General features: G+C 46.2%; 1 protein-coding gene across 1 annotated transcript in view; it reads left to right on the forward strand.

Annotated features, from left to right (window-relative positions):
• PPIL2 (peptidylprolyl isomerase like 2) overlaps positions 1-27,471 on the forward strand; it is a 125,626-nt gene that overhangs the window by 54,329 nt on the left and 43,826 nt on the right. The window contains exons 13-14 of the mRNA XM_030218786.1: positions 5,897-5,986; positions 6,858-6,891. Coding sequence (XP_030074646.1) covers positions 5,897-5,986; positions 6,858-6,891 — 124 coding nt within the window. The remainder of the gene's footprint in view (positions 1-5,896; positions 5,987-6,857; positions 6,892-27,471) is intronic.

Below are 27,471 nucleotides of genomic sequence, written 5' to 3' on the forward strand. Positions count from 1 at the left end.
TCACATAAGAACTGCTCAGTAGACCCTAGCTTTCCAGTATTGTCAGGCCATGGGCAACCTAGTGGATTTCATCTGAGTTCTGCCAGAGCTGGTTCAGTCCCTACTCTGGTGGACAATTTGATCCAATTTGACTCTGGGATTCCCATTCCAAATTCCACAGCCCAGAAAGGTGCTGACGACAGATGCATCACATCTAGTGTGGGGAGCTCACTTAGATGGGTTTCACACTCAAGGTGCTTAGACAGTCTAGGAAACAGATCTCCAAATCAACCTTCTGGAGCTCCAGGCAATCTGGAACACTCTAAAGGCTTTCAGGGATTGGCTGTCTATTTGGTTGTACAGTTAGGTTGCCATGTACTACATGAACAAGCAGGGGGCACCGGATTACACCCCCTCTGTCAGGAGGCCATCTGGATATGGCGTTGGGTGCACCAGCATGGGATGCTCCTCAAGGCCACTTACCTGGTGGGCAAATTCAACAGCCTGGCTGATAGACTGAGAAGGGTCATGCAACTGCATGAGCGGTCCTTCAACATGGGTGTTGAAGGACAGATCTTCCAAGTGTGGGGCACCCCCTTGGTAGATCTCTTTGCCAGTCAGTCCAATCACAAAATCCCTTAGTTCTGTTCCCGTCTTTAGGCCCATGATAGGCTAGCGTTGGATGTCTTCCTCCTCCATTGAGGGACAGGATTTCTGTATGCATATCCTCCCATTCCTCTTGTGGGGAAGACTTTGCTGAAACTCAAGCAAGACCACAGGACCATGATCTTGATCATTTCCTACTAGCACTCAAATTTGGTTCCCTCTTCTTCTGGAGTTATCCTCCAAGGAACCATGGAGATTGGAGTGTTTTCCGACCCTCATCACGCAGAACAAGGGATCTCTTCTGCATCACAACCTCCAGTCTTTGGCTCTTATGGCCTGGATGTTGAGAGCTTAGAATTTGCTTCCTTTCATCTTCCTGAGGGTGTCTCCAAAGTATTGCTGGCTTCCAGGAAAGATTCCACTAAGAGGCGTTATTCTTTCAAATGGAAGAGGTTTGCCATCTGGTGTAAGGGCAAGGCCCTAGATCCTGTTTCCTGCCCTACAGACCATGCTTGAATACCTTCTGTACCTCTGAGTCTGGTCTCAAGACCAACTCTGTAAGGGTTAATCTCAGTGCAATTACTGCTTATCAACATGCAGAGGATAAGTCCATCTCTGGAAATCCTCTAGTTCGCTTCATGAGAGGTTTGCTGTTGACAAAGCCCTGTGTCAAACATCCACCTATGTCATAGGACCTCAACATTGTTCTCACTCAGCTGATGAAAGCTCCTTTTGAGCCACTTGATTCCTGTCATGTGAAATACTTGACTTGGAAGGTCATAGTTTTGGTGGCTGTTGCTTCATCTCTCAGGGTCAGTGAGTTTCAGCCCTTAGTGGTGGATGCATCTTATGCAAACTTCCATCATAAAAGTAGTCCTCCACATGCACCGTTCCTACCTAAGGTTGTGTTGGAGTTCCATCTGAAATAGTCAGTTTTTTTGCCAACATTCTTTCCCCAACCTCATGCCCATCCTGATGAAAGTGCACTTCACACCTTGGACTGCAAGCGAGCATTGGCCTTTTACTTGGAGCAGACTAGGCTCTACAGACAGTCACCCAACTTTTTGTTTCTATTGATCCCAATAGGATAGGGTTGCCATCGGGGAAACGCACCATTTCCAGTTGGCTAGAAGATTGCATTTCTTTCACTTATGCCCAGGCTGGGCTGACCCTTGAGGGTCATGCCAGGGCTTACAGTGTCAGAGCCATGGTTGTGTCGGTAACCCACATGAGGTCAGCCTCCATTGAAGAAATTTGCAAGCCTGTGATGTCGTCTTCAGTCCACACATTCACATATCATTACTGCCTTGAGTAGGATACCCAACGCGACAGTTGGTTGGGGCAGAAATTTCTGCAGAATTTGTTTGGGGTCCACCCTCCTAGGCCTGTTTGCCCTGTTCCAGGCTGCACGCTCACTCAAGTGAGACCATTGGTGGTTGTTTTCAGTGACCCTGGTAGCCAGGGTTTCCCACATATGAGAATTATAGGCCTGCTTGTCCTTGGAGACAGCAAAGATTCTTACCTGTAGCAGGTATTCTCTGAAGACAACAGGCCTTACCACCTCCCCTTGGAGTTGTCTTTTTTTTCTTCTTATGCTTTATATTGCACTGCTGGTTCCGTGCTCTTGCAGCGGGCGGGAAGGCACTCGCACATGCGCAGTGAAGCATATCTTATTCTCAAAGACTTATTTTAAGTTCGTTACAAGCTCTGGACCGGCAACATGGACCCACGTTACCCATGTGTGAGAACATAGGGCTTGCTGTCCTTGGAGAATACTTGCTACAGGTAAGTATCTTCACTTTATTGCTTTTTGGGCCTTTCCTATTGCAAACAGGATGGTATTTAAGAAAATCAGGGCTGGATCAGTCTGTGGAGTCTTTCCAGCACTGTGCATGACAAAGGTCATGCGTAAATATTATCAGTCAAGGAATGTTTTAACAAGAAAATACAAAGGGGGGGGGATTGGGGGGGGGAGAGAATTGGGAGTCTATGTGGTTGGTGAGGTGGGGGGAGGGTTGGGGGAGGAAATGGGAGGGTTAGGTCTCTCAAAATGGGGAGGGTGGGTAATATGGTTTAATACAATTCCCAGTTACATGGTTTATTGTTTAATTGATAGTTGAATGGATTTGGAGGGGTCTTGTACTGGGGGAAGTGGGGTCATATGTTAAACTTTGATGACGGCAGAGACGGTTCTCTTTGTACAATGTCTACTTGAAGTGTATATTGACCTAAGTCATCAATAAAAATTATTGAACAATAACAAGAAAATACAAACATATAAATTTCAAACAAGCATTTTTGGAGGACATTGACATCTTCATTTCATGAGGGTGAGAACAAGGTTCTGGTTCTTGTAAAAAGTAGTTGAAAATTAAATATTGTCATCTCAAAGTCTGTAATAAAAGTATTTCCTGAGTTCTGTGCATGAACCAAAGGTATGACTCAATATTTGTTTTTCCATTATACTGGAGAGCTTGTAATTAGAGAATCTTTTTCCATTCCTGGAAAAACCCATTACATCCTGACTAATTATCTCTGTTTTGAATAAAGGGGTTAATTAGTTGCATATATGGCAGATATATGAGCTGCAGGAATCGCCAGGACAGCTGTACCCGATTGTACCCAATCCCATAATGCATGGTGGGATTACAGAGGAGAAGCTGGCGTAAGCTCAACAGCGGAATGCATCCAGCTGTATATATGAGCGGATACAGAGGAGAGGCTGGAGTGAGCTCCAGCACTGGAATGCATCCAGCTGTAAATATGGAGGGGTTCCAGAGGAGAAACTAGAGTGAGCTCAGCACTGGAATGCATCCAGCTGTGGATATGGTGGGAATACGGAGGAGAAGCTGGAGTGAGCTCAGCACTGGAATGCATCCAGCTGTGGATATGGTGGGAATACGGAGGAGAAGCTGGAGTGAGCTCAGCACTGGAATGCATCCAGCTGAGGATATGGTGGGAATACGGAGGAGAAGCTGGAGTGAGCTCAGCACTGGAATGCATCCAGCTGAGGATATGGTGGGAATACGGAGGAGAAGCTGGAGTGAGCTCAGCACTGGAATGCATCCAGCTGAGGATATGGTGGGAATACAGAGGAGAAGCTGGAGTGAGCTCAGCACTGGAATGCATCCAGCTGAGGATATGGTGGGAATACAGAGGAGAAGCTGGAGTGAGCTCAGCACTGGAATGCATCCAGCTGAGGATATGGTGGGAATACGGAGGAGAAGCTGGAGTGAGCTCAGCACTGGAATGCATCCAGCTGAGGATATGGTGGGAATACGGAGGAGAAGCTGGAGTGAGCTCAGCACTGGAATGCATCCAGCTGAGGATATGGTGGGAATACGGAGGAGAAGCTGGAGTGAGCTCAGCACTGGAATGCATCCAGCTGAGGATATGGTGGGAATACGGAGGAGAAGCTGGAGTGAGCTCAGCACTGGAATGCATCCAGCTGGGGATATGGTGGGAATACGGAGGAGAAGCTGGAGTGAGCTCAGTGGCTATGCATTCTTGTAGCTCAGAACTCCAGGCACCTCCTTCAGAATGCAGAGGAGAAGCTGGAGTGAGCTCAGTGGCTATGCATTCTTGTAGCTCAGAACTCCAGGCACCTCCTTCAGAATTGCTTGGTGCTTGAAGTACTATATAGCAAAGTCTTGGTGCATCAGTCAATTATAGTTACCTTCCCTGTATTCCTTTGCTAACAGGGTGCCATCCAGTTTGGGTTGAATGTTGGCTTCCTGAATATCTAGAAACAGAAGCATAGAAGCCAACTTTTCAGAATTATTGGGGGTGCTAAGCCCAATGGAAATAACCCATCCCTGGACACGTACAAGGAATTTTCTCAATATTGGAGGTGCTCAAGTACTCAGCACCCACAAAGCCGGCTTCTGTGAACAGAAGTGAAACTGTCCAGCATTACATTTTTAAAAGAACTGTAAGCAGTTTTATGTTCTGTGGAAGAAAGGAGGCTAATTACATCTGGGATGATAAGAATATAATATATCTGTTTTATATATGAACTCCCAAGGAAAGAGAAACAATCAGAGAGGCTGTGCCCATGTTACTATATGTGTATGTAGAGTCCTTATGGCAATCTTTACAAACACATGCCAGGTTGTATATTCATTCTATAGTAATCAAACTCCCCAGAATGTGAATATACAGCACACCTAGAGTAAAGAATGAAAACAAAATCTGTGAGATGTTTGTCCATTGAGCATGCTACCCTCGTGCCTCTGAGTTATGAAGGAATACTGGGTAATGTCAGTAATTAGTTCAACCCTGCAGCTTGAGCAGAAACTTGAGCTAACCAGTAACCATTCTGCATTAGACTTTAGAATTGCTGGTGATGCCTGTTAAGTGGAAACGGGAGTTATGGTTTACCACGCTGCATTATCAACTGAATTGCTTAAATAAAATCCTGTGGAGAGGGCGGGGGGGCGGGGGGGGGGCGGGGCCCTGTTAAGAAGTTTGATAAATACGTTTGTTCTTTTATTTGCACCTAGTTGGTATTGTTTGAGTAGCTTACACTGTAAGTATTAACTACTAGTTGAGCATCGCCAAGGAATTGTTGAAATATAAAGGTCTAATTGGGCAACAGGATACAGTGGGGTGGGGGGGCTAAAAGTTAAAAACATTGATGACAATGTGTATCGGAATGTAAGTGTGAAGGTAGTTGAGTTTGTTGAGGATTAATGCATTTATAATGTGCACGTACATTCTTTGTGCTGTCATTAATAAAAACTGTTGAAACAGAGACTTTAGAATTGCCAGTAAGCCATGTGTGTGTATAGTAAATAGGTATATATATAAAGCTGCTTTCTCTCTCTCTCGTTGAATATTTCATCCAGCTCTTTCCAATGCAGGGGGTTGTACAGTATTACTTTCCCAGAAATGCCTCCAAGGGAAGTTTGACAGACTGGTAGCTAAAAACTGACCTGCTAAAGGTGTACACAGAACTTGCTGGCTATGCCATGGCCTGTCTGGCTGTGCAGTAGAAGAACATGTTTATTTGCCCTTAAGGCTTTGCTTGCTGAGACTTCAGATGCCTTTCCGCAGAATTGTAAAGATTTTATTTATTTATTTAGTTATTTACTTACTTATTGCATTTGTATCCCACATTTTCCCACCTCTTTGCAGGCTCAATGTGGCTTACAATACATCATGAATGGTGGAAATACATATGAAAATAGACATTTAGTATTGCAATACATCATGAATGGTGGAAATACATAAGAACATAGACAACTAGTATTATAGTTCTAACTGCAGTGATATTCATTAGGTGTTTGCCCATTTGTTTCTGTACTTCCAGACACCAAAAACCTGCGAGAACTTTATCAAACTCTGTAAGAAGAATTACTATGATGGCACAATATTTCACAGGTCCATCCGGAATTTTGTAGTGAGTATTTAAATGTTGATAGTATAAGATTCAAAAGTAATTTCAGCCATCCTATATAATAATTCTCACCTCCAACGTTCTATGCTTGGGACCGTGACTTCCTGGCTGCAAGTGGTCTGCAAGGCAGACACGCACGGACGTCACTGACGTCAACACAGCTGATTCCAAGGCAAGGGGAGGAGTAGGGAAACACGCGCAGCTTGTTTCCCTACTCCTCCTACTGCCTCAGAATCAGCTGTCACCCCCCCCCCCCCCGCGCTACGCCCCTCTCGAAACCCACCCTCTCCCGCGAACCTGTCAATCCCCCCCCCCCGGAACGCCAAAAACCGCACCCCCCCCCTCCCGCCGCTGTTGTACACTACCTTCGGGTGGGTTCCTCAATCATCTTCTCAGAAAGTTTAACTCCGTGCGTCTGACGTCAGACGCACGCAGAGGAACTTCCAGACAAGATGATTGAAGAACCTACGGGAAGGGAAGAACAACACGGCGGCGGTGGCGGCAGTTTTCGCTCGCACGGGGGGGGGGGGGGACGACAGGTTCGCGGAAGGGGGGTAGAGGGGGCCGTAGCACGGGGGGGAGGGGGGGGGAATTGCCTGCCTAAGGCCCGTTTCCTTGCCTACAGAAACGGGCCTTTTTTACTAGTTTGATAATAAAGAAGGGATACCTACAAGCTAACATAGGATATTGGGATACTGCCATGTTTGGGCATGTGGGCACCATGCTGCTGGGTAGTAAGCCTTAAGGCGCTAGTTTCTGTGACCAGAAAATTGACCAGAGATTACAGGAAGATTTCTCAATTTCTATGTTCTTGTGTTAAAATATTGAACACTATTTTTTTAAAAACCCCCTCCCTTTTCTTTCCCTTTTATAGATTCAAGGGGGTGACCCTACAGGAACTGGAACAGGTGAGATGCGAGCTACTTCTATAATCCTTTAGTTGAAATGGAGTTCCTTCTTTGGCATAACCTCCTGTTAAATAAATAAAAAAGGAGCAGGTGCTGAGGTATTTCTCAGACCCCCCCCCCACCCCCCCACCCGGACCACTGGCGTCTCCCTTGGAAGTCAGCCTGCATTTAGTGAGCCTGTTCTGATTTATTTCAGTTATTGCAGTGTTCTGATGTTTGTGCCTCTGTTCCTTATTAAGCATGCACAGGTATTTGGCTTGTTTATTTTTCTTTGTTTCTCAATGTGGAGGATTAGCTGCTCCTGGTTCTTTGTGGCATTAGTTTCCTCAGTGTAGCCAGACTGTTACAAAATTTCCCATCAAAATTATGTTTATGTCAGCTGGTGTTTGTTTGTTTTTTTAAGTGTTTCTTGGCTGTTTGATTCACAATAGGCAAATCCAGGCATTTATTATCTCAAGTAAAAAAAAAAAAAAAAAAAAAAAAAAGTGTCATTCTTTCTCAGGTGTGGCTCCTGACCTAATGCCTTATAATAGGTCCTTTCTGGATATCTCTTTGAGAGACTAATTCAAGGGCTTTTATCCTGCTGTTTCTAAAAACCAGGTTTCTACCGCCAACTTTTTCTTTCTGACAGCAACTAGATTTGGTCCTGTAATTTACCCCTGCCTAGGACACCCGTTATTTGTTTCATTGTTGTATGCTGCAATTTGATTTAATCTTGTAATTTCTGGTGCAGTCACCTTAACAGTTACAGCAGCTGGGTGAATAATAGGTAAAGATTCTACTACTTTTATCTCTGTTTAAAATTTGAATATCAATTAGGCTCCATGTTCTTGTGTGCAGCAGTTGGTCATCTATTGCAGTTTTACAAGTTTTTCCTTTTCAGACTTCCTAACAGTGGTTTTTACAAAGAATTAATGTTGTTAGGAAAGGGATGGTAAATAAGACCAAGAATACTATGCCTCTGTATTCCTCCATCTTGCGACCTCACCTTGAGTATTGCATTCAATTCTGGTCGCCATATCTCAAAAAAGATATAGCGGAATTAGAAAAGATTCAAAGAAGAGCAACCAAAATGATTAAAGGGGATGGAACTCCTCTCATATGAGGAAAGGCCAAAGAGGTTAAGAGATGGAAAAGAGATGGATGAGGGGAGATATGATTGCGGTCTATAAAATCCTGAGTGGTGTAGACTGAGTAGAAGTGAATCAAAAAATTTTTTTTTTACTCTTTCAAAAAGTACAAAACTAGAGGACATTCAACGAAGTTACATGGAAATAATTTTAAAATAAATAGGAGGAAATATTTTTTTCACTGAACAAATAGTTAAGCTCTGGAACTCGTTGCCAGAGGATGTGATAACAGTGGTTAGCATATCTGGGTTTAAAAAAGGTTTGGACAAGTTCCTGGAAGAAACGATCATAGTCTGCTATTGAGATCTGTCATGAGACAGCCACTGTTTGCCCTGGGCTTAGTAACATGGAATGTTGCTACTGTTTGGGTTTCTGCCAGGTACTTGTGACCTGGATTGGCCACTGTTGGAAATAGGATACTGGGGTAGATGGACCATTGGTCTAATCCAGTATGCTTTTTCTTGTGTTTTTATCTTCTTCAGACAGCTGGCTGTATTTTGGCATAAATAACCAAACTTGCTTTTTTTCATCATCAGCATTCTTCTTTAAAAAAAAAAAAAAAACACCTTCTGAATTGAATTGTTCAGCTATACGTAGGGCTATCCAAGTCGGCTTTTATTTATTTATTTATTAAGGTAAAGGCAGTTGTGTTTTTTTTTTCACTCTGTTTACATTTCCTGTGTGGTCAAAGCTGTACGAGTCACCTGTTGGCTGTGTTTTACCAAATTAGATGGGCGCAGTTCGCTTCAACATGAGTTACTCACCTGGCTTACCAGATTCAGCATGGGATCACTATTTTTTAGTTACGGAAATAGTGTAGCCAAAGAAGTTTGATAGCCAGTGATGATTTGTAGCTGGCACAATTGTCCAGTTGCACAGTATTTCCTTTCAGCTGTACTTTGCTTCCATATGTAGTGCACATCTCTTACTATATTTTCTGGCCTTTACAGCCCCTGAGTTGCAAATTGCACCAACAACCTGGGTTATTCTCTTGCCACCACCATTGGGTCTAGCTGTCATAAGTACGTACATAAGTATTGCCATACTGGGAAAGACCAAAGGTCCATCGAGCCCAGCATCCTGTTTCCAACAGTGGCCAATCCAGGTCACAAATACCCGGCAAGATCCCCAAAATGTACAAAACATTTTATACTGCTTATCCCAGAAATAGTGGATTTCCCCAAGTCCATTTAATAATGGTCTATGGACTTTTCCTTTAGGAAGCCACCCAAACCTTTTTAAACTCCGCTAAGCTAACCGCCTTTACCACATTCTCTGGTAAATTCCAGAGTTTAATTACACGTTGAGTGAAGAAGCATTTTCTCTGATTCGTTTTAAATTTACTAAATTGTAGCTTCATTGCATGCCCCCTAGTATTTTTGGAAAGCGTAAACAAATGCTTCACGTCTACACGTTCCGCTCCACTCATCATTTTATAGTCCTCTATCATATCTCCCCTCAGCTGCCTTTTCTCCAAGCTGAAGAGCCCTAGCTGCTTTAGCCTTTCCTCATACTGAATCGTCCCATCCCCTTTATCATTTTTGTCGCCCTTCTCTGCATCTTTTATAATTCCACTATATCTTTTTTTGAGATACGGCGACCAGAATTGAACACAATATTCAAGGTGCGGTCGCACCATGGAGCAATACAAAGGCATTAAAACATCCTCATTTTTGTTTTCCATTCCTTTCCTAATAATACCTAACATTCTATTTGCTTTCTTAGCCGCAGCAGCACACTGTGAGCAGAAGGTTTCAACGTATCATCAATGACAACACCTAGATCACTTTCTTGGTCTGTGACTCCTAACGTGGAACCTTGCATGACGTAGCTATAATTTGGGTTCCTCTTTCCCACATGCATCACTTTGCACTTGCTGCTGCTGCTGCTACTACTACTACAACTATTTATCTTACATTAAATGTCAAACTACCATTTAGACGCCCAGTCTCGTAAGGTCCTCTTGTAATTTTTCACAATCCTCCTGCGATTTAACGTCTTTGAATAACTTGCCACCTGTCCTGCAACATCTACCTGGAGTGGATGGTTAGTTCAGTGGTCTAAGAACTTAGAGAACTGGGTTTGATTCCCACTGTAGCTCCTTGTGACTCTGGGCAAGTCACTAACCCTCCATTGCCCCAGGTACAAAATAAGTACCTGTATATAATACAGCCTTACAAAACTACCTCACCAACTGACCCAGTTATGAAAGTCCACCTTCTATACTAACCTGTATAACACCTTCCTTCTCGCTTCCCTTACTTTATCTTTATACACTACTAATTGTATCTGATATCCTGTATTGACTATGTCATAACAAAACTCTGTAAGCCACATTGAACCTGCAAATAGGTGGGAAAATGTGGGGTACAAATGCAAATAAATACAAAATAATATGTAAACCACTTTGATTGTAACCACAGAAAGGTGTTATGTTAGATAATAACATGGGCACAAAGTTTGTCCCCGTACCTGGGCCCCCATCCCTGTGAGCTGTGGCCCTTTCCCCGCACAAGCCTTGAATAGTTTTGATTTTATATTTAAATCATTTTATTAAAGTATAAAAAGAAACAATATTTTCTACAACTGTCTTTTTATTTATTTTGCTTGAAAGCATTTATTTACAAAATTCAGTGGTTCTTAGAGAAGTCAGTTCAGAAATTACGTTTATATTTCAACATTTTTATTGATGACAATGCAAAAGAGCTGCATCCAACAGTAATAATCAGAGACAAAGTATAGCAATCAACATCACGAACATGGGAAATACAGATGTTACATTTTATCATTCAACTTTTAACAATGTCTTACCCTTCCCACCCATATTGCAATAAACATACTGTCAGGGGATTGTGTTCTTATATCCCCGAACAGTATACAAGTATAAATACCAGTACCAAGTGTAATCCTAAATTATGCCAAATGTAATTTAATCAAAAACAAAACTACATGCTGTGGGATGTAACACTTGAATAGAAGCTTAGCCGAAATTGGGTGGCGGAGCAGGTGGGGGAAGAGAGATTGGTGGTTGGGAGGCGAGGATAGTGGAGGGCAGACTTATACGGTCTGCCAGAGCCGGAGATGGGAGGCGGGAAATACTGCTGGGCAGACTTGTATGGTCTGTGCCCTGAAAAAGGCAGGTACAAATCAAGGTAAGGTATACACATACGAGTTTATCTTGTTGGGCAGACTGGATGGACCATGCAGGTCTTTTTCTGCCGTCATCTACTATGTTACTATGTTATATATGTGGGATGTAACACTTGAATATAGTCCATCTACACGAAGAGAACCGTTTTCTTCTCTTAAACATGCGATTAGCATCCTGCAGTTCCAGCAGCAGCAATTATGAAATTGAACTCTCCATTGCCAATATGCAGGTACAGCCTGACCCACCCAATGTTGAAGTATACATTTCTTTCCAGTGAGACATGCTTTACGAATCAACAGGCGTTTTCCCGATCCTTCAACGTGAAAGGATCCACACTGATCCAAAAAGGCTCCCAAAGGAGAGCAGGTAATTGGCTGCCCCACTACTTGTGTTAGGAAACCAAAAATTCATTTCCAGAAAAGAAAAATAAGTGGACAACTCTGTACCGTATGTAAAAAGGTGGTATCACCCTCCTGGCTTTTATTACATGTCACTGCAGTCGCCATTCCCATATTATAAGCCTGGTGACAAGTAACATATCCCCTAAGAAGGATGTGAAATCTGCTGAATATTCCATGGATGGAACTACAGCAATTGCCCTCCTCATGTCCAAGGCAGGTATCAAACCTAATTCCGTCCCCCAATTAGTGAGAATAGCTGTATAGTCTACAGGGGCTCTCTTTTGTACTACACTGCTATGAAAGGCCAAAACCGATAGACACTCACCAGCAGGAGACTCCAGCCACGAACAAAGAGATCTACGATAATGAGTTACCAGCCCTTCCCTCGGAAGGGAGTCAGTGTAATGACGTAATTAAAAATAAGCAAATATATCTGTAGTCTGAACCCAAGTAGTTGAAGCAATTCTGCAAAAGCCATTAGCTTTCCCCTCCGCAGTAAGAATCTGGGCTAAACAAGACACCCCCGCCTTTTCCCATCTCACAAAAACAGCCGAGTCTAGTCCTGGGGGAATTCTACATTCCCACGGAGGGGAACTAAATCCCAAATATTTGGATTCTGATTCCAAATACATGCAGTAGCCCACCATGCCACCCATAAAGAGTTTCACAATTATTCTTCTAACAAATGGTCTTGGTTACGACTGGGTAGGAGTATGGAAAATAGAACAAAAGACCCAGGTGTCAAATATTCTCGTTCGTAATCGGAGTAAATTCTGAAGCTTCAAAAATCCAGTCTCTGAGATGGTGAAGCAAACAGGCTAGATTATATTTACTTAGATCCGGTAGTCCTAACCCCTCCCCCCCCCCCCACCCCAATGACCACCTACCATACAGATATCATAATTGCAATTTAGGTTTCCTACCTTGCCATAAAAAAACGCGTCAATTACTGATTCAACAACTGAAGGTCTTTCTTTAAAAGTCTTAAGGGGAGCAGCTGCATCATATATAGCCATTTAGAAAACAATGACATTTTATATAGACTGTAGTCCCATCAAAGAAAGCGGTAAATGTTGCCACTGCTGAAACCTTGCCCTTGATCCCTCAATCAGCCGAGACACATTATATGTATAAAGCTCAGTGACGTCTGAGGTAAGGTTAATACGTAATATTTAAAAGCATCCTCTGCCCAGTGAAGAGAAAAGACATCCCCCCATCCCTCCCTCAACGAAGCAGCTGTGGGCAATACCTCAGATTTCATAAGATTTAACTGAAGGCTCGAAAAGTCCCCATATTCCCGAAAATTCTCTAATAAAGCCCTCAATGAAGACTGGGGATGGACTAGATATACAAGTAAATTATCTGCAAAGGCAGCAGTCTTAAAAGTAACCTTACACAGCCACACCCCCTTAGTGTCTGAGTTTGTAAGTATTTCTCAGATCAAGGGATCGAGAGACAGAACAAACAGAAGAGGCAATAATGGGCACCCCTGTCTCGTACCTCGACAGATCTTCCAGGGCATCATGCACAAATCATTAATGGAGAGTACCGCCAAAGGGTTCATATAGAAGACACGTACAACCTCCTGAAAAAGAATCCCCAATACCATATGCATCTAAAGTTGCAAACAGAAAAATCCCATCACACCTTATCAAAGGCCTTCTCAGCATCAAAACTAACAAGAAGCGATGGGATATCTCTCCCAGCCACTACTTCTAATGATGTTAAAATACATCAAAGATTTTGAACAGGATAGTGACCTTTTATAAACCCAGCCTGTGGTTCAGCTGGTATATTAGGCAACACCTGCGAAAGTAGATTAGCCATCTTTTGGCCAATAGTTTCATCTCTATCAGTAACAATGAGATTGGCCTATAGGATTCTACTTTAGTCGAATCACGACTTTTAAGAAAGGCCAAGATCTGAACCGTCCAAAGACTATCTGGTAGCAACCACTCCTGAAACGTGGCATTAAAAGCCGCCATATGAGGATCGCCAATCTCCTCTTTCAAGATTTTGTAAAACTCCGCCCATAAGCCATCCATACTAGGCACCTTACCTACCTTCAGTGGCATACCAAGGGCGGGGCGGGTGGGGGTGGTCCGCCCCGGCTGTCAGCAGGTGGGGGGGGGGTGCTCCGCTGGCGCCGCAGTCCCCACCTGTGGGCTGGTATGGAGAACAGATGTGTGAGGATGTTATAATGCCGTTGTATCGCTCCATGGTGCGACCGCACCTTGAGTATTGTGTTCAATTCTGGTCACCGCATCTCAAGAAAGATATAGTAGAACTGGAAAAGGTGCAGCGAAGGGCGACAAAAATGATAGCGGGGATGGACGACTTCCTATGAAGAAAGACTAAGGAGGCTAGGGCTTTTCAGCTTGGAGAAGAGACGGCTGAGGGGAGACATGATAGAGGTATATAAAATAATGAGTGGAGTGGAACAGGTGGATATGAAGCGTCTGTTCACGCTTTCCAAAAATACTAGCGTCTGCCCTCCCTCTCACTCCCCCATCCATCCATCCAGGGTCTGCCCTCCCTCTCGCTCCCCCTTCCATCCAGGGTCTGCCCCCCCGTCTCTCTCTCTCTCTCTCTGCTCTCTCTTCGGCCCCCAGTTTCAGCCCCCAGCCACCTCTCCCTGTCCCCTTTTCAGCCCCCAGTCCGCACAGTTTCAGCCCCCAGTTCCAGTACTAGCCCCCTTATCCCACCTACCCTCCTTTTCAGCCCCCAGTTCCAGTCCCCTTCATCCACATGCCTTGCATTAGGGCCCCCCTTTTCAGCCCCAGACCCCATCTCCTTCTCCCATCTGAGGCCCCCCCTCCCCGACCCAGTCCCCACCAACTCCATCAACAGATGACCCTCTTCTCCTACTACCTGGCACCCAGCCTTAAAAAAAAAATAAAAAATCAGTGAAGCGCCTTGCATCTGCTCTGCTGTAAAAGCAGCAAATCACCTCGTTGGCCCTTCCCTCACTATGTCCCGCCCTCTGATGTAGCTTCCTATTTCCGAGAGGGCGGGACACAGTGAGGGAAGGGCCAACGCGACGAGGCAATATGCTTCTTTAATGCCATACTGGGAAAAGACCAAAGGTCCATCGAGCTCAGCATTCTGTCCCTGACAGCGGCCAATCCAGGTCAAGGGCACCTGGCAAGCTACCCAAACATTTTATACAAGTTATTCCCGAAATTGTGGATTTTTCCCAAGTCCATTTAGTAGTGGTCTACGGACTTGTCCTTTAGGAAACCGTCCAACCCCTTTTTAAACTCTGCCAAGCTAACCGCCTTCACCATGTTCTCCGGCAACGAATTCCAGAGTTTAATTATGCGTTGGGTGAAGAAAATTTTTCTCCTGTTTGTTTTAAATTTACTACACTGTAGTTTCATCGCATGCCCCCTAGTCCTAGTATTTTTGGAAAGCGTGAACAGACGCTTCACATCCACCTGTTCCACTCCACTCATTATTTTATATACATCTATCATGTCTCCCCCTCAGCCGTCTCTTCTCCAAGCTGAAAAGCCCTAGCCTCCTTAGTCTTTCTTCATAGAGGAGAAGTCCCATCCCCGCTATCATTTTGGTCGCCCTTCGCTGCGCCTTTTCCAATTCTATTATATCTTTCTTGAGATGCGGTGACCAGAATTGAACACAATACTCAAGGTGCGGTCACACCATGGAGCAATACAATGGCATTATAACATCCTCACACCTGTTTTCCATACCTTTCCTAATAATACCCAAAATTCTATTCGCTTTCCTAGTCGCAGCAGCACACTGAGCAGAAGGTTCAGTGTATTATACGACGACGACACCCAGATCCCTTTTTTTGGTCCGTAACTCCTAACGTGGAACCTTGCATGACGTAGCTATAATTTGGGTTCTTTTTTCCCCCACATGCATCACCTTGCACTTGCTGAATTAACCCAATCAATATCTTTCCCAACCTGCTCAACTTTTAGTTGAAATATATGTTAAATCCAGAGTACATTTGTTAACTTTGCTCTCAATCCTCTTCATTTCTTGAGCCAAAATATTAATATGGGGTATAAATAGCTTACCAAGTTTATTCAGTGTGTCCCAGATAACCTTGAGTGTAATTTGAGCAGGACGAAACAGAAGAATTGAGGCATTGTTGTTTCCAAGGTTGAATCGTCTGTAGAATGCAGAGAAGATATACCTGGCTCAAGAGCCACCATAATTCCTTCTGCATTGCCCTCAGAAGTATTTCCCAGCTTTGGAGTGCCGACACAAACTTACGCTGCTTCTTGGGGTGTTTTCTAGAGAAAGACCTTCTCTGATATTACCACCTCTGGGTAACTGCAGCTTGACTACTCTGGTCTAGGCACTGTCCCCCGAAGCAGCAACAAAGCTATCAAAAAGCGTCTGAGGAGGTGGGCACCTTAATTTCGGTGTCAGCAATGTGTCTTGCCCTGGAGAGAATTCCGTAGCTCCTTCTTCCATAGAGCTCTTGGCGTCTCACTCCCTATTCCAGCTCTCCTGTTCGCTGCACAAATAAATCCATTGGTCCTATGGAAGGAACAGAAGCCCCAGGCTTGGAGGGATTAGCCCAGTTTTTTTCCGCGGCGTTTCTCTATAAGACAGTTTCAAAGGAAAAAGAGCAGCAAATGCAGTTCAGACTAGTGTTGCCATCTTAGCGCTTCCCCACAAAGATCTTATATCTGTAAAATCATTGGGCATTAATTCTGTATTTGTCATTCTTTAGTAATATTCAGTTTGCTCTTCCCTTTCCCTGTTCTTCTAGTTATGTGATAGGATCACAGCATCTGTCTTTTCTGTGACAGTGGGAAGGAAGTTATAGATTTAGGAGTCACAATATGAAGATTCCAGAGAATAGACTCAAAAACCGAAAAATATTTAGTTCAAAAAAGGGCAGTAAATGCCTGGCATGCCTTCATGGAGGAGGTGACGGAGACAGAAATGATGATGGAATTTAAGAAAATATAGGATAACACAGAGGATCCCTAGTGACAAGAGGATGGAAGTGAAGCTTTGAGGTAACCTGCACAGAGCAGCAGTTACAGCCAAAAGCAAGATGACATGAGGTAACCTGCACAGAGAAGTAGTTATGGCCCTAAAATCATTGAAGGTTGGACAAGAGGAAAGAATCACAGATTTGATATACCACTTTTTTGCGGTACAACCAAAGCAGTTTACATACATACAGATACTTTCTCTGTCCCTAGCAGGCTCACAGTGTTTTGTATCTGGGGCGATGAAGGGTTAAGTGACTTGCCCAGGGTCACAGGGAGCTGCAGTGGGAATTGAACTCAGCCAGTCCTTGGCCCACTGCATTAACCAGTAGGCTACTCCACCACAGAAGAAGGGGAGAGTAGGTGCTCAGTGCCATGTGAGAGCTTATGTGCACAACTACCTAAAGTAGAAAATTCACTTCTGGGGTCTTTATCATAGGTGTAGTTTGTCTCCTTACTTTGGACTAAGGAGGGACGTATTGAAGATTAGAACTCACAACATTTTAGAGGGGGGGCATCAACCCCCTCCCATGCCAACCCAAAGCTATACCTATGGTTCTTTATCCACTTCCATTCATCATGTTGCAGTTTTGTTGGCCAAAGCTCTTACAAAGGTAAGGCCAGTTACAGGCCTAAGCAGAATTATTTTACAGAAGCTAGAACTAAGGCGGTGGTTCTCAAGCCTCTTCCTGGAGGCACCCCAGCCAGTCAAGTTATCAGGATACTCATAATGAACGTTCATGAGATTTGAATGCAGTGGGGGCAGTTCATGCAAATCTCTCTTATGAATATTCATTGTTGGTATCCTGACTAGCTGGGGTGCCTCCAAGACCAGGTTTTGGAACCACTTAGCTAAGGCGCGTGGGAAGGGATTTGAGTCTCTCTGAAACTTTTAGCAATTTTAGAAGTCAGTCTGGCTAAAGACAAGTCAGAGATGACGTGCCAGTGTATTACTGCTTGTCATGCAGCAGCAGCGCTAGACCTCAAAGTGGACATATTCTGGAATATCTTCAGTTCTTCCGAACCATAAAATTCAGTATGAATATTTTATTAAGTAACTCTGAATACAGAGTGCTAAACTGAGCTAGCAACAAATAAGGATCTTTGAGGGCCTAAATTAGTCACCTCAATCATAAACTTCAGGTGTAAAGTACAGCAGCAAAATCTGTTGCACTAAGGTGCAGGACAAATGGATGTCACCTCAGCTGAATCCAGCTCCAACATCAGCAAGTGACAGAAAAGCTGAATTCAGTGTACAGGAGGAAATGTCTTCAAGATAGTGTTATTGGCCTACTGGACCTATAGGCAAAAAATTAGCCAAAATGTGTCGGATTTCAGGTGTATGATATCCCTGGAAAGAGAGATCCCACTGAGCAGAGTCCAGTGATTACAAATATGCAATCCTTGTCCAGGATATCACAAACTGGGGGACAGACCAGCTGCAGAGGGTCAGCTGTTGAAAATGACAAGAAAGCGTAGAACCAATGCTTTCAAATTTATAGAACTTTGACACCTACATTTTTCAGGTCAGTATTTAAATGCTGCCATTGGTGATTTCTTTTTTTTAAACACTGGCTGCAGTGTTTAAATAAAATGTAAATATTCAGCACTGCTATCTGGATAATAATGAGCGGCAATTAATTTCTTAATAGAGTAGGCAGTGCTGCTGGCGATATTCAGTCCGCTATCCAGATATCTTAGTTTTATTTCTAAGGAGTCCTTTTTCTAAGCTGCGGTAAGTGCTAGCTCGTGCTTACCGCTGCTTAAAAGGGCTTAACTGTGGGACAGGCTGTTCCTAATCTGCAAACGCTATCCACACACTAAAAAATATTTTTTTATTTTTGTATGGAGCAGGTGTGTCTCAGGGCAGAGGGTGGGTGTTTCTCTCCTAATCAATTAGTGCAGCTAAATTACTGTGTGCTGTTTAGCGCAGGAGCACTGAGTGAGCCCTTACCACCTGCAAAATAGGTATCGGTAAGTGTTCACATGCTAATTTTTTTTTTAATAGCCATGCACTACTGTCATCATAGCACATGACCATTAATAGGGAAAATGGAAAATTGGCAATTTTCCGGCTGTGGTAAAAATGGCCTTTGCACGCAGGAAAACCCCACATAAGGGTGCAGTAAGGCCACATTTTTCCGTAGCTTAGTAAGTGGACCCTTAAGTTATCCATATAAGTAAACTAGATAACAGATTGAATATCTCTACTATCTAGTTAACTTTTTTACCTACGCCAACACTCTACCTCTTTACCACTCTGGTACTTTCTGGATCACACCTGAGTGGTCTCTAATGATTTTCAGTGGCATTGTCCAAATAGTGTCATTGAAAAACAATAGATGCCCCCTCCCCGTTCCCTCCCCTCCCCCCCATTCAGATAAGTGGTTTTGAATATTAGCCCCTTTGTAGTTGTGACCATAGAGTCAGCTTCATTGAAATAGCTATGACAACATTGTAAATCAGCTAAAATTAAGTCTTTCCAAACATTTGAAGACCTGACAGACATTTTCAATCCACCCGATATATAGTGCTATTTAACCAGTCAGAACGGATGCTGACCGGTTAAATAGCGCTTAACTGGCTATGCGCCAATATTCAGCAGGGGATAACAAACTATCTTCTGCTGAATATCCGCGGCTGGTAGATAACTGGTTATGTCTGACTATCCGCAGATTTTTTTTTTTTTTAAACGGGTTTGGTGGTCATATTTGGCCGCGTCAAACCCTGGTATATCTTTGGCTGGTTTTCAAGATAACTGGCTATGTCTGAATATCGACATAGCTGGTTATCTTTGAGACATTGCTGCTTGGATGTCTCAACGCCATCTGAAGCTAAACATGAGTAAAACTGAACTTCTCATTTTTATTTATTTATTTATTTCAGTACATTTATACCTCGCCTTTTTGCCATAGTGTTACAGCCCCAAAGCGGCTTACAATGAACTAATTAAAATAAATCAAAATAAATACATTACAGTTTCATTTTAGTATTTAGAGTGGGAGAACAGGAAAGGAAGGGAAAAAAGACAAAGATGACCGGCGAAAGTCCTGGCGGGCCAAGGAGAGAGATGAAAAACCAGGCTGACACAGAGAAGACCAGCAAGATGATCCCCAATTCGGGACTGCAGCAGGGCCCAGATGGAACAAATGAAGTTGGAGACAAACATCCACAGCGACACAGCCATCAGAGCAGGAAACAAGATGGCGGACCAACGGTCGTCCTCCACAGCCTTAGCCGCCGAGGCACTCCAGCCAGGGACCTCCATCACTGCAACTCCAAGGAACAACTGATTAACGTCGAGATGGGGCTCCTTCTCTGCAATGCAGAAATGGAAACTGAAGGAAGCAGCGCTGGAACCACTCTCAGGCAGGGAGCCATGCAGGGAAGGACACCAGAAAGAAGTCCAGCGGCCCCGGAAAGGAAGCGCAGTGTACAAGCGAAGGGAAGCGCGATGTGCGAGCGGTGACCCGATGTAGCCCGGAATCAGCTATCAGCGTGATGTTTTGGCTAAATCCACTTCCCCTCTTCCCCCATTCTCTATCTCTGTTAATGGCTCTCACATCCTCCCTGTCTCCTCGGCTCGTAACCTTGGAGTCATATTTGATTCCTCTCTTCTTCTCTGCGCATATTCAACAGATCGCCAAAACCTGTCGTTTCTTTACAACATTAGCAAAATCCTTTCTGAATACGCTACCAGAACCCTTGTCCAAACCCTTGTCACCTCTCGTTTGGATTATTGCAATTTACTTCTCACTGGTCTTCCTCTCAACCATCTCTGTCCTCTTCAGTCTGTCCAAAATTCTGCAGCACGACTTATTTCCGCCAAATCGCTATACCCACACTGGCCCACTCCTCAAGTCACTTCACTGGCTCCCTGTCTGCTTCCCCATACAATTCAAACTTCCATATCATCAAGCTGATCAATCCATAGACTGGTGGGTTGTGTCCATCTACCAGCAGGTGGAGATAGAGAGCAAACTTTTGCCTCCCTATATGTGGTCATGTGCTGCCGGAAACTCCTCAGTATGTTCTCTATCTCAGCAGGTGGTGGTCACACACAGCAGCAGCTCTGGCTAGGCCTCCAAGCCTAATTTTTAGGTTTTGTTGAGTGCCTGGGGTTGAGGGCTCTTTTGAGCAAGTGCAAACCTGGTGGTGCCAGGTCCCTCCTTTTCTCCCCCCTCCCGCTGGCTCCGTTTAAAAAAAAAAAAAAAAAAAAAAAATTTTAAACGTCCTTAAAGGCGTTTATTTCGACGTTTATTTAAACGTTCATTGCAGCTATTCACTGGGACACCAGTTCGTTACAGCTCGGAGCGGACAGCAGGTAATTTTTACCTTTTTATAGCGGGCAGGGGGTTCCCCGATTCTTCTCCTCGTGGCATATGGCGTCGGAGGGCGAGGGCGCAAAGGGTCGCTCCCCGGATCGCTTGAGCGCTTCTAGAGGGGATGCAGGGGTCTTACAGCCTGATCGCCCTTGTTGGGTGACAGTTTCGTGACCGATGAATGTCCCGGTCCTTCCTCCGGCGTGGCGGTTTTTCCCGCCATAAACGCCCATCCCCGCTCCTCGCCTCCGCCATCTTGGCCGGCCACGCGGCTCGGACGGCTTCTTCTTGGGCCGCCCTTGAGGTTGGAGACATTAATGCCATGAACGCCCTTAATTTGGGCGACGGCACAAAAGCGGCTAAAGTTAAGCGCCGTTCTTCCCGCGCGGGCTCCTTCGTGGAGTGTCGCGCCGGACGCCATTTTGGATGCGGCAGCATGTCTCTCCCCCGCTCTTGCGAGCGCCGGTTGAGGGTGCGTCTAGGGCTGTTGCCCAGGCTGCGGAAGTGCACAGTCTGGGGGTTTCTCCCCGTGTTTGTTTTGCTGCTGCATCAGCTTTCCTATGCAAAACGCTGCCCCTGCTCCCTCGTCTGGTAAAGAGGTTGAGGTTCCCAGAGGTAACGCCCTCGGGTTGATTCCCAGGCTTGGAGGACTTTGTCTCCTCCGATGTAGATGAGGGCAGCGTGTCTGAGGTCTCCCAACGGTCCTTTGCGGATTCCTTGGAGGAGACGGATCCCCGCTCGGATGGAGCGGATGACCCCTCTGCAGTGGCTCTTTAGCTCAGAGGTTTTGCCCAACCTGTTAGTGCAGGCCATGGGCATTTTGAAGATTTCCTCTCCGGAGGACGTCTCTCCCTCAGCCCCTGTTGGCTCTGCCATTATGCTGGGGACGAAGCGCCCGCCTAGACCTTCCACATGCATGATGCCATGCACTCCTTAATTTCGGCTCAATGGGATGTCCCGGAAGCGAGGCCTTAAAGTGGCTAGGGCTATGTCCCGCTGCTATCCTTGCCTGAAGGTGAATGTGAGGCCTTTCTGTGGCCTACCGTGGATTCTTTAATCACTGCGGTGACTAAGAAAACGGCGTTACCAGTGGAAGGTGGCACGGCCCTAAAGGACGCCCAAGACAGAGGATTGGAGGCGGCCTTAAGGTCGTCCTTTGAGGCGGCTGCTTTAAGTTTGCAGGCCTCAGTTTGCGGCTCCTATGTGGCCAGGGCGTGCCTGACTATGGTGCAGCGGGCTTTCCCCCTCGGATCATTCCTTGAGGCTGTTGGCCGGCCCTGGAATTGGGCTTAGCCTATTTGGCAGACTTGCTGTATGATGTCTTGAGAGCCCTCAGCTAAAGGCATGGCTCAGACAATCTCTGCGCGGCGGTGGCTTTGGCTGAAACATTGGTCTGCTGACCATGCCTCTAAATCCCGCCTGGCTAGATTGCCTTTTAAAAGGCAAGCTGCTCTTTGGGGTCGAGCTGGACAAAATCGTGACCGATCTCGGCACGTCTAAGGGCAAGAAGTTACCAGAGGTCAGGGCTCGGGCTAGTACTCGCCCTGGTACCTCCAGAGGACGGGCTCAGGAAGCCGTCGGTACCGCCCGGCAGGTCGGGCTCCATCTGCCCTCTCTTCCTTCAAGAGGAACTTCTCCCCCAAGCAGCATTCCTTTCGCGAGAGACCGCCGTCCCGGAGGTGCTCCCTCCGGTCCTCCCCCAGGGTCTCGTACCCAATGACGGGGCCTTGGTCCACGCCTCAGTGCAGATTGGAGGACGGCTGTCCTCGTTTATGGGCGAGTGGACCACAATAACTTCAGACGCTTGAGTGCTGGAAGTCATCAGAGACGGCTACAAGCTAGAGTTCTGCCGACCCTTAAAAGACGGGTTTGTACTCTCTCCCTGCAAGTCTCCCGGTCAAAGCTGTGGCAGTGCAGCAGACCTTGGACAATCTGTTCCGCCGGGGGCGGTCGTTCCGGTGCCAGAGAATCAGCCTGGCAAGGGACGTTACTCCTTTTTCTTTGTGATTCCAAAGAAAGGAGGTTCTGTACGGCCTATCCTCGACCTCAAGGGGTCTATTGGGCCTTGAAAGTTCGGGCACTTTCGCATGGAGACCCTCCGCTCTGTTATAGCGGCAGTGAAGGCAGGAGAGTTCCTGGCATCCTTGGACTTCAAGGACGCGTACTTGCATATTCCCATCTGGCCTCATCAACGCTTTTTTGCGTTTGCAGTACTGGTCGACACTTCCAGCTCAGAGCCCTCCCGTTCGGGTTGGCTACTGCTCCGCGGACCTTCTCCAAAGTAATGGTGGTCATCGCGGCCTTCCTGTGGAAGGAAGGAGTTCAAGTCCATTCTTATCTGGACGACTGGTTGATCCAAGCCCCTCTTATGCAGAGTGCGGCAAAGCTGTGAACCGGGTGGTTGCTCTTTCGAGCTCCCTGAGGTGGATCATCAACTGGGAGAAAAGCCAGCTGCGCCCGACTCAGTCCCTGGAGCATCTGGGAGTTCGATTCGACACCCAAGTGGGCAGAGTGTTCCTGCCAGACAATTGGATTGTCAAGCTTCAGGCTCAGGTGGACTAGTTCCTAGTAGCCTCTCCTATTCGGACTTGGGACTATGTGCAGCTGTTGGGCTCTATGTCGGCCACGATGGATGTAGTGCCCTGGGCCAGGGCTCATATGAGACCACTTTGACAATCTCTGCTGCTGCGCTGGACTCCGATGTCGGAGGATTATGCTGTGCGCCTTCCCTTGGACCCAGCAGTGCGCAAGGCGCTGAGCTGGTGGACGCAGACAGACAAGTTGTCTGCAGGAATGCCTCTGGTGACCCCCGGAGTGGATTGTCGTCACGACGGACGCCTCTTTGTCGGGCTGGGGAGCCTCTTCTTGGGAAGGGACAGCGCAGGGGCTCTGGTCTCCTGCAGAGGCAAGGTGGTCTATCAACCTCCTGGAACTCAGAGCCATTCGGTTGGCGTTTTTGGAGTTCATCCCGGTACTGGCGTTGAAGCCAGTACGGGTCCTGTTGGACAATGCCACGGCTGTGGTCTATGTCAACCGCAGGGATGGTACCAAGAGCGCCCCTCTAGCCAAGGCAGCCGTGAATCTATGCCAGTGGGCAGGGTAGCGAGCCTGGAGCAGCTGTCAGCAGCCCACATTGCCGGAGGTCTATGAATGTTCAAGGCGGACTTTCTCAGTCGCCCATACCTTGGATCCCGGAGAGTGGCAGTTATCGGCTCAGGCGTTCTTGGATATCACGAAGCGCTGGGGCCAGCCGAGCCTAGATCTATTGGCGTCATCGGCCAGTTGCCAAGTGCCGCGTTTTTTTTCAGCAGAGGACGGGACCCTCGATCTCTGGGAGTCGATGCTCTCCTCTAACAGTGGCCAACACAAGAGCTTCTCTATGTGTTCCCGCCCTGGCCCATGTTGGGCAGGGTGCTAGAACGATTGGCAAAGCATCCGGGCTGGATAATCCTGGTGGGGCTGCCAGTGGAGCAGGGTCTGTACATCAGGGTCCCGTGGTGATGGAGGATCCCTCCCCTTTGGGCTTATGGCCTGGCTATTGAGCGGCAGCGTCTGAGGAAGAAGGACTTCTCAGACAAGGTCATCGCCACTATGCTGAGAGCGAGGAAGCGCTCTACTTTTACTGCTTACACCAGGGTTTGGCGTACCTTTGCAGCGTGGCGAAGCAGGCTCATTTTCTTCATTCACTGCTCCAGTTTCTTCAGTGTTGGCATTCCTGCAAGAAGGTCTGGAGAAAGGCCTGTCGCTCAGTTCCCTTTAAGTCCAGGTAGCGGCCCTGGCTTGCTTCAGGGACCGCCTGAAGGGTGCTTCCCTGGCTTCGTAGCCAGATGTGGTTGCGTTTTCTCAAGGGAGGTTAAGCACCTGCGCCCTCCTCTGCACTCAATGGTGCCTGCGTGAATTTTAACCTGGTGCTCAGAGCATTACAGAAGCCGCCTTTGAACCCTTGTTGAGGGCATCTCTGAAAGACCTGACGTTGAAAGCAGTCTTTTTGGTGGCTATCCTTCAGCCAGAAGAGTTTCCGAGCTCCAGGCACTCTCATGTCGAGAGTCTTTTCTGCAGTTCACTGAGGCAGGAGTGACTATTCGCACAGTGCCTTCCTTCCTGCCCAAGATTGTTTCTCGCTTCCATGTGAATCAGCAGCTCTGTCTCCCTTCCGTTCGTAGGGATGACTACCCAGAGGAGTACTCTGCTCTTAATATCTGGATGTGAGACGAGTCATCATCAGATACTTGGAAGTGACCAATGATTTCCGGAAATCGGATCATCTGTTTGTCCTGTTGGCAGGTCCTCGTAAGGGTCTGCAGGCTGCTAAGCCTCCAGTGGCAAGATGGGTCAAGGAAGTCATTGCCGCGGCTTATGTGGCCGCGGGAAGGTGCCGCCTAATCCAGCTGAAGGCTCCCTCCACTAGAGCTCAGGCGGCCTCGTTGGCAGAGGCCGGGTCCGTCTCCTTGGAAGAGATATGCAAGGCGGCAACTTGGGCATCGGCCCATACAATTCTCCAAGCATTACCGCTTGACTGTGGCGGCACGGGCGGAGGCCCGGTGTGGAAGCTTCAGTGTTGAGTTCAGGGATTTCTATGTCCCGCCCTGGGTGAGTACTGCTTCGGTACATCCACCAGTCTATGGATTGATCAGCTTGATGATATGGAAGGTAAAATTATGTATAATCATACCTGATAATTTTCTTTCCATTAATCATAGCTGATCAATCCATAGCCCCGCCCAGGTATCTGTATGGTTTCTATTCTGGTTGCATTTCAGGTTCAAGTTAGTCTTCAGTTACTTCAGGAAGACTTCGGGTTCAAGTTTTTTCACTTGGATTCTTCAAGAGTTGAGACGAGTTTGTGTTACAGTGAGCTGCTGCATTCCTCTCCCTCCGTTTTACGGGGCTGGATTGAGACATAAATTCTGCCGGCACTCCCTCCCGCTTCGTGCGGTTGTAGGGCAGTTTTGTACCCCTCCCGCTTCGGCGGTGCTAGGGTCAGTCAGCTCCTCCCGCGGTTGCGGTTGCAGGATAAGCCAGATCCCCCCGCATCGGCGGGTGTGGTGTCCTCCCCCGCTCCACGGGGATGAGCTGGACGGATTCCCCTCCCCCACTTGTGTGGGGATGAGCTGGGTTAATTCCCCTCCCCCACTTGTGTGGGGATGAGCTGGTTAATTCCCCTCCCCCGTTTCGGCGGTGGTGAGCTGGGCAGAGTGTCCCTTTGTGGGTGTAATTCTCTAAGTGCTGAGTCTGCAGATGGAGCTTTGATATCGACATACTGAGGAGTTTCCGGCAGCACATGACCACATATAGGGAGGCAAAAGTTTGCTCTCTATCTCCACCTGCTGGTAGATGGACACAACCCACCAGTCTATGGATTGATCAGCTATGATTAATGGAAAGAAAATTATCAGGTATGATTATACATAATTTTACCTTCTCTTACTGACCTTTAAATGCATCCATTCTGCAGCTCCCCATTACCTCTCCACTCTCATCTCTCCCTACATTCCTCCCCGTGAACTCTGCTCACTGGACAAATCTCTCTTGTCGTCCCCCTTCTCCTCCACTGCTAACTCCAGACTTCGTTCCTTTTCTCTCGCGGCACCTTATGCCTGGAATAAACTTCCAGAGCCTGTACGTCTAGCTCCATCTCTACCTGTTTTCAGATCTATGCTGAAAACCCACCTTTTCACCACTGCTTTTGGCTCCTAGCTACTACTCAATTACCTCCCCTTGTTCCCCAGTACTTCCCCTCGCCCTTAATTGTCTTGTCTGTCTGTATTATTTTTAGATTGTAAGTTCTGTTGAGCAGGGACTGTCTCTCTATGTCAGGTGTGCAGCGCTGCGTGCATCTGGTAGCGCTATACAAATGTTAATAATAATAATAATCTTGAAACCAGCTGAAAAAACCCCAGATTTTCAATGCCAGTCACTGGAAATGGCCCGGCATTGAATATCCGGGTTCAGCACAGACTGCGGGAGACAGCCCAGCTACAGTATCTCTTGTGGTCTGAATATCGGGGCCAATGTGTACACATTGAGAATGAAGATTGCACCATTTATAGATGTTAAAAGCCGAGAGCATGAGTGGAATGCTGTTCCATAGTAAACATTATATAACTTTTAAAAACTTCGAAGTAAAACTTTCACTGAGCCAGGAATCACCTGTGAGGCAACAGTACCTTCATTTTCATAAGCTGCTTCCAGCTGAGCTTCAGTTAAACCAAACATAATACACTAGCCTCATTTTTCACTTAGAGAAATTAATCATTCTGTAATACTTTCATTTTCAATTAAACTGAAAACATGGAAGCTGATCCTGGCAAGAGCAAGGGCTGGGAGGTCTGCAAATTCCAACACTGCTGAAGCTCTGATTAAACTTGAAGCAAGTAGCTGTGATGGCTGGAGGAGTCATGTATAGCCAAAGTATGCATCAGGCATAGCCATTTCCCATGCGAATTGCTGGCCAAAAATCTTTACCTACACTTTGTTGCATTTTATGGTTATTTTAACAGTATTTTACTGCATGAGAGATGAGTAGTGTCTTGGATGCATATACAAGTCTTTACCGTTTTGTAACTTTGGATATTCTTTTCTAGGTGGTCATGT

Source organism: Microcaecilia unicolor, chromosome 11 (genome assembly GCF_901765095.1).
Source record: "Microcaecilia unicolor chromosome 11, aMicUni1.1, whole genome shotgun sequence".
NCBI classification, from domain to species: domain Eukaryota; kingdom Metazoa; phylum Chordata; class Amphibia; order Gymnophiona; family Siphonopidae; genus Microcaecilia; species Microcaecilia unicolor.